The following is a 7500-nucleotide window of genomic DNA, read 5'->3' on the forward strand; positions in this document are numbered from 1 at the left end:
TCTTCTTGCCTCAGGGTCTTTGTTCCACTGGACTACGTACTCCCAACAACAGTGAGCCCACAACACATCAGGGGAGAGAGAGTTGGGGAAACGCAGACACACACACACCAGCAGCTCTGAAACACAATAACAACAACAACAACAACAACAACACACTCAGGATCAAACAGACACACACATCCACACACCCACAGCAGGTGTGTAATACAAACACACAAACTGTATCTGTGTACACTGCAGATGTTCAGGAAGCGTAGTCACCCTCCAGTGTGTGTAAGGCGTCCTTTTCCTCCGTCTCCAGCTCTGAGCGATGTTCCTCACACTGTTCCTCAGGTTGTTCCTCACGCTGTTCCTCACGCTGTTCACTCACCCTCCTCTGCACAATGTCTCTCAGACATCCAGGAGTTACATCCTGTCTGAAGATCAGCTTCGCAACACTGTCTGCTACTCCACCTGAGAGAGAGAGAGAGAGAGACAGAGAGACAGAGGGAGAGAGAGAGAGAGATAGAGAGAGAGAGAGAGACAGAGAGAGAGAGAGACAGAGAGAGAAGGCATGAATGTAATTAAATGTGTGTGTGTGTGTGTGTGTGTGTGTGTGTGTGTGTGTGTGTGTGTGTGTGTGTGTGTGTGTGTGTGTTTGTGTGTGCAGCACCTCTTCCACTCTCCAGCAGAGCTTTGACTGAACAGCGCTGGACGGCACCCCCCGGTGACCCCTGAGGAGACGGCAGACTCAGCAACGTCTGCAAGGCCAACACATCCTCCAACTGCCGCACACACACCACCCACTGCTCCAGCTCTAGAGACACACACTCCCAGTCTGACTGCAACTACGCGCACACACACACACACACATGTTACAGTAATTTGCCAATGTTTATATTTTTTATTTATAAAAGCATGACATTTCTATCCAAACAATAACCTTTTAATGATTTCTCCAGTCAGAATGATGTCCAGTCAGAATAAATATTCACACACACACACACACATACATACACACACGCTATACCTTGTTCTCGGCCAGGCTTGTGATAGACCTCTTGGCAGCGCGCTGGGCGACGAGTGCAGCCAGCATGGCAGCGCCAGCGCTCTCTGACTGGACACAAGCGTTACGCACCTGTTGCCACCAGGGGGACACACACTGCACATCCCAGGACTCATCTATTGCTCCTAAAACACACACACACACACAGAAAGGAACATGAAATGCTTAGAAAGAGAACCTGGGTACAGATTCAACCAGAGGTCTCTCTCTCTCTCACACACACACACACACACCTTTCATAGAGCTGAGTGTGTTGAGGAGTGTGTGCAGGTTCCTGATAGCGTTTGTTCTCTTTAAGATCTCCTTCTCTTTGTTCAGCCACACAGTCAGCAGCAGAGACTGAAAAATATCAACAATTTTTTTTAAAAACAATTATTTATTATACAAAATATATTAAAAATACAAAACAGAATGTTTAAAGACGACTGAAGAGAGAAGAACACACTGATTCTCTAATGTAAAATAAAACACATCTCAGGTGTTCAGTGCATCACTAAGAAACACATCATCATCACTGTAAACTGATGCGATACACACCAATCAGCCATAACATTATGACCACCTGCATAATATTGTGTTGGACCCCTTTTGCTGCCAAAACAGCCCTGACCCGTCCAGGCATGGACTCCACTAGATCCCTGAAGGTGTGCTGTGGGATCTGGCACCAAGATGTTAGCAGCAGATCCTTTAAGTTGTGAGGTGGGGCTACATGGATCGGACTCGATTTGATTGAGATCTGGGGAATTTGGAGGCGGAGTCAACACCTCACACTGGTTGTTGTGGTCATCAAACCATTCCTGAACCATTTTTGCTTTGTGGCTTGGTGCATTATCCTGCTGAAAGAGGCCACACCCATCAGGGAATACCGTTTCCATGAAAGGGTGTCCTGCACTGTGTATTCTGACCCCTTTCTATCAGAACCAGCATTAACTTCTTCAGCAATCTGAGCAGCAGTAGCTCATCTGTTGGATCGGATCACACGGGCCAGCCTTCTCTCCCCATGTGCATCAATGAGCCTTGACCGCCCATGACCCTGTCTCCGGTTCACCACTGTTCCTTCCTTGGATCACTCAAATCCTTACGCTTGTCCATTTTTCCTGCTTCTAACAACAACTTTGAGGACAAAATGTTGACTTGCTGCCTAATATATCCCACCCACTAACAGGTGCCATGATGAGGAGATACTCAGTCTTATTCACTTCACCTCTCAGTGGTCAGAGTGTTCATGATCATTGAAAATATATTAAGTATTAAAGTGGCGACCTTGGTAGAGGAGAACTGTAACATATCAGTAGAATAATTCTAATCTGGAATTTTGATAACAGAAATAATAGACCTCAAAGATGTTTAAGAGATGCAAGCTAAAATGTGAAAAAGGTGGAGTCATCATCATCAACATCATCTTCTCCTCACCAGTAGCTGCTTTGGGCTGATGCCACTCTGCTGTAGTGTCTCACACACTCGCTCCAGTGGACTCTGTCCAGAAAGACATCCCCAAAACAGGAAGCTACCTAAAAAACACATGCAGCTTATTTCATTCATTTTATTTCGGAACATTTATTATTATTTTTTTGTTCTTTTTGATTAACCCCCTAGGTATAATACGGTTCCTGTCCTGCTCTACTGGCTGATATATTATTAAAAAAATAAAAACCAGAACTCATAGATCGATGAGCCATGGTAACACTAATGGGACAAACACTAAACTAGACTGCATTAATACAGGCACTGCAGAAGGTTTTTAGGGAGTGTGTGTGTGTGTGTGTGTCCAGACCTAGCTGTGTCCAGTCTGTGTCTGGGCCTCTGATAAGTCGCAGCTCGCCGCCTTCACACACTAACTGTGACAGAAAGGTTTTGACCGGCAGCGGCTCTGCCCCGTCCTGAGCGAAGGACACAGAGGGGCGTGAGTTTAACTCTGCATAACGCCGCAGGATTGGTCCGATTCGAGTGAGGTCATCTTCAATACCAGGTACTGCAAGCTGAGAGAGAGAGAGAGAAAGAAAGAAAGAAAGAAAGAAAGAAAGAAAGAAAGAAAGATTGAGAAGAGAAAGAGAGGTTAGTATTAAGGTGTGTGAGAGTGATGTCACTTTAACAGCTCAATCTGATGAACTTTATTGCTACATAAACACTGAACCTCATTAATAAAGCTGGAAACAAATGGATTTATTTATAAAGCTTTTGAGAAGACTGACTGATGTAAACCCTCGACTCAGTCGATTTCGGATCATATCGCCTGGATGTGTTATTACACTGTTATTACACATCTGGAAAATACTGTAGAGTTTAAACAGTTTGTGTTTATTTCATTTACAGAGTTCATCAGAGACGGCCACTTCTTTCAGCCTTTAGCCCTGCAAACTGATATGCAACTGATACAGGAGGCTCAGTGTGTGTGTGTGTGTGTGTGTGTGTGTCTCACAGTATCAGGCTCAGTAGGCGAGGTATCAGGTGAGTGTAGGAGCTGAACATCGGTGTAGAGCTGCAGCAGTTTGATCTGAGACGAACACAACTGCAGCAATGATTCATCCACTGCCTCTGGATCTGCAACACACACACACACACACCCTATTATAAATAACCTGAATAATACCGAAGTGAAAGAGCTGTTTTTCAATGAAAAGCTCTGTGAAAGTGTGTATATCTTCTTACCTTGTTCTTTCAGACTCTCCGATAAAGCTTGAGTGATGTTGGTCAGACAGAAGACCGGAGCGCTCTTACTGGACAGCAGAGACTCCAGAGCCTGGGAATAAAACAGAATGAAGGTCATGATTCCTAGTAGAGACGAGTATTATTATCTCCGCTATTGCCTGCTCCAAAGCTTGTGTATGTGTAAGGAGGAAGGTTTCATGTTGGACTGGCAACCCAGTGTGTAAAATTACTCTTGCTACAGAAACGCTCGCCTGGGACAGAAATGGCTGAAGATTTGTCGACACTTTATACTCCACCAGGAGTGAAGAATTTTAGGTATTAACTCTTAAGCTTGACATTTTCATGATGCCCTGCAGATTTGATGCGCTGTGTGACGTCATCACAACAAATCCCTCATCCTCTCACGTGTGTGAGTACAGCTCTCATTAGGGTTAGGTACCGAAATCAAACTCAGTACTTTGAAGGGTACTGAGCGAATCACGTCTGTACTACAGAGTACCGATTCACATTAAATCAACCGGTACCTGAGAACATATCTGGAGAAAGAGCGAGAGAGAGAGAGAGAGAGCATCATCACGTGACGGGACGTCACCCCTGCAACTTGTTCAAGCACGGCTAAAACGTTCGTGATTTTGCATTTTACAGAATTTGATGCAGACAACGCTACTTGAAACATCTGTAATTCTAAGTGCAAGGCTGGTCATGGTCACCCCCACTATTTTCCTCGAAATATCGCCGCACGTTTCAAAGAGGTGGAAATGACGCAGGTGGAAGCGTCTAATGTCCAGAGACGGAGCGTTTTCAGACATTTCAGTGTGGATGACCGACGTTTTGGAAACGACTGAAAGGAATGACGTGGACGTGGAGCGTTTTTATCCAGAGTAGTGTAGACGTAGCCCAAAGCAGCTCTGGCATAATGTCAATAACACATCTATAAAGGAGATACAGTTTCATTACAGTTATTGAGGTGAACATAAATAACAGAATGTTGACATTGAGAGGTTTGGACTTATTTCTTTTCACTGAAATAAATGTTTGTGAATAAATGTCTTATTACACAGAGAGTAAAGCTCAACAAAATCAATCAATTTTGGCCTTTGTTTCTCTATACTTCAGTGGACAGGGATTATGTAGAGGATCGTGTAAAAAATACAGTTGTGTGTGTGTGTGTCTGTGTGAGACCTGTTTTTTAACCGCAGGGTGTTTGATCTCCAGCAGGACACTCCGAGCCTCGCTCTCCAGAAGATCTGGTCAAACATTAACATGAGAAAACAAATGAAATATATTCCATCAGATAATAATCTAGCCTTTTAAATTCAAACAACTTCTCTGTAACATGACAAGCTGCATTTTTCTGTCTTATTATCTTCAGATGTTAATGAGGAAACTCGTGTATAACTGCTGTAACGCAAGTGAGAAGGATAACTTCTGTTGTAGTCGTTCCAAGACATGACATGTAACCATAAACGTGCCATAAAAAGTGCCATACAATGTCCTTTAATCAGTGGAACATTAATGTGGTAAAAGAGGAATAAAGCAATTGTGACAGGCTGCTTATATAAATAAATAAACAAACAAACAAACAAACAAACAGCACTGGGGTGGTAAGTGTGGTCACTAATTGTTTTCCTAGAGCAGCACAACACACAGAGAGCTTCGTCCCGTACGTCCTGGACGTCTCACCTGGGTCTGGATCAGTGCTCCTGAGCAGAGCGTTCAGTCTTTTCAGCAGATGCATGTCTTTGGCTCGCTCACTCTTCTTATCACTGTAACATAATTAATACTTCTTTTTAAATCCAATATATCTGAAAATCATGATGGTGTGTGTGTGTGTGTGTGTGTGTGTGTGTATACCTGAGAGCCAGGTGGAATGGCACAGTGATGCTACGCAGCACTCCATTGACCGGGTCAAACAGACACACCTGCTGTGTGTGTAAGTGCCAACCCTGACTGGTCACACTGTTCACCCCCATTAACTTGTAACCTGGATACAACAAGCTGAGGGAGCGGGGGAGGAGAGGGAGGAAGAGGAAATAAAGAAAGAGAGGATAGCAGAATGAAAGGAAGAATAGAATAAAGGGAAAAAAATAGAAAGAAAGGAGAAATAAAAAAGGCATAGAGGGAGAATGAAATGAAAGGAAAAAGAAAAGGAAAGGAGGGGGGGTGGATAGGAAGAAAAATGTAAAAATGGATGGATACACAGATGGAAAGAATGAAGAGAAGAGAAGAGAAGAGAAGAGAAGAGAAGAGAAGAGAAGAGAAGAGAAGAGAAGAGAAGTTAACAAAAAATAGAGATGAGGAAAGCGAGAAAGAAAGAAAAGGAAGAAGAAAAATAGAACAATATGAAAAAATAGATGGATAAAGGAAATTAATTGGACAGAGATACAGAGAGAGAGAGAGAAAGAGAGAGAATTAAGAATATATATTGCATTATATGCTTTGATATTTATATGGTCATCCCATTATAGTGCATGTGAAACTGAGTGTGTGTGTGTATATATGTGTGTGTGTGTGTGAGAGAGTGTGTGTGTGTGAGAGTGTGTGTGTATATACCTGCAGTGTTTGCCTACAGTAAAAGCCCCAATCCGGGGGCCGTGCTGAGTGCCCCACACCTCCAGGATGCCCCTGCGGGGGGCGTAAATCACCAGGAACTGAGCACAGCGGCGGGGCATGGAGGGTGAAGTGGTTATGTCTCTGTCTCCATGAGCCTCACGAACCTGCACCCAGCCCAGCTGGGCGTCACGGTAACCTACACACACACACAACAAATTAAATAACAAACAAAACACACACACACTCTCTCCAAACACTCCTTCATCTCTCTCCATCTCTCTCTCTCTCTCACCCTTCCACATGCGGATGGCGATGCCTCGGGCCAGGTCCAGCAGCGTCACTCTGCCAAAATCGTCCGTCACCCCTGCCATGGTGTTGCATGGGGACAGACAGATTGACTCACCATGTCGACGGGAATCGGGGAGACCGAACCTACAAGAAACGCACACAAACTCTTTAAGAACCTGCGTCCTGCACAGAATTATGAATGACCATATACGGACTTACCTAATAGGAAGGGGCGTGGCTGGCTCCACCTTAGGCTTCTGTTTCTGAGCAGGATCCTCTTCGGTCTTGTTCTTGTTCCATCCTAACCATCCACTGAAAACAGGAAGCATGGGAGAAACCATTAACACACAATAGGGTCCAACAGTCCAGTCTAAACATTACTGCTCTACATACAGATATAACAGTGAAATAGAATTATATATCAGGTAGGAGGTTTCCAGGTGGTTGCTATGATGCTCCTAGGAGGCTGGTGTGATACGCTAGCCGGTTGCTAGGATTAGGATTGAGAGGTTGCTATGGCATCCCATGTAGAAATGGCTTACACTTCGAGACAGGAAGCATAAAGCTCACACGCGCACACACACACACACACACACACACACACACACACACACACACCTGGCAGCACTGAATAGGGCAGAAGTGAGTTTACTGGCCACAGCAAGAGCAACGTGGGAGAGGAGAGGCTGAGAGCTGCCCTGATGAAGAGATAAAAAAAGAAGAAACACATACTTTATGAATAATGTGACAATGTGTTATTATAAACATACATTATATTGCCAAAATATTTTTGGGAAAAGTTTTGGGACGTCTGCCTTGAATGTAATATGTAGTTGTCCCGCCCCTTTACAGCTATAACAGCTTCAACTCTTCTGGGAAGGCTTCCCACAAGGTTTAGGAGTGTGTTTATGGGAATTTTTGACCGTTCTGGTCTGACTCCATGAGAGCATGTGATAGTTAGATAG

General features: G+C 44.2%; 1 protein-coding gene across 2 annotated transcripts in view; it reads right to left on the reverse strand.

The window, feature by feature from the left end:
* Nucleotides 1–7500, reverse strand: part of rab3gap2 (RAB3 GTPase activating protein subunit 2 (non-catalytic)) — a 19547-nt gene that overhangs the window by 5268 nt on the left and 6779 nt on the right. For both annotated transcript variants that reach the window (XM_058398615.1, XM_058398616.1), the window contains exons 11-26: nt 7154–7233; nt 6755–6847; nt 6540–6679; nt 6248–6443; nt 5549–5692; nt 5378–5460; nt 4877–4941; nt 3695–3785; nt 3465–3586; nt 2820–3024; nt 2459–2556; nt 1279–1384; nt 1010–1170; nt 653–827; nt 262–453; nt 10–116 (exon numbers count right to left, since the gene is read on the reverse strand). In XM_058398615.1, coding sequence (XP_058254598.1) covers nt 10–116; nt 262–453; nt 653–827; nt 1010–1170; nt 1279–1384; nt 2459–2556; nt 2820–3024; nt 3465–3586; nt 3695–3785; nt 4877–4941; nt 5378–5460; nt 5549–5692; nt 6248–6443; nt 6540–6679; nt 6755–6847; nt 7154–7233 — 2058 coding nt within the window. The remainder of the gene's footprint in view (nt 1–9; nt 117–261; nt 454–652; nt 828–1009; nt 1171–1278; nt 1385–2458; nt 2557–2819; nt 3025–3464; nt 3587–3694; nt 3786–4876; nt 4942–5377; nt 5461–5548; nt 5693–6247; nt 6444–6539; nt 6680–6754; nt 6848–7153; nt 7234–7500) is intronic.

The sequence above is a fragment of the Hemibagrus wyckioides genome, linkage group LG09 (assembly GCF_019097595.1).
Source record: "Hemibagrus wyckioides isolate EC202008001 linkage group LG09, SWU_Hwy_1.0, whole genome shotgun sequence".
Classification (NCBI taxonomy): domain Eukaryota; kingdom Metazoa; phylum Chordata; class Actinopteri; order Siluriformes; family Bagridae; genus Hemibagrus; species Hemibagrus wyckioides.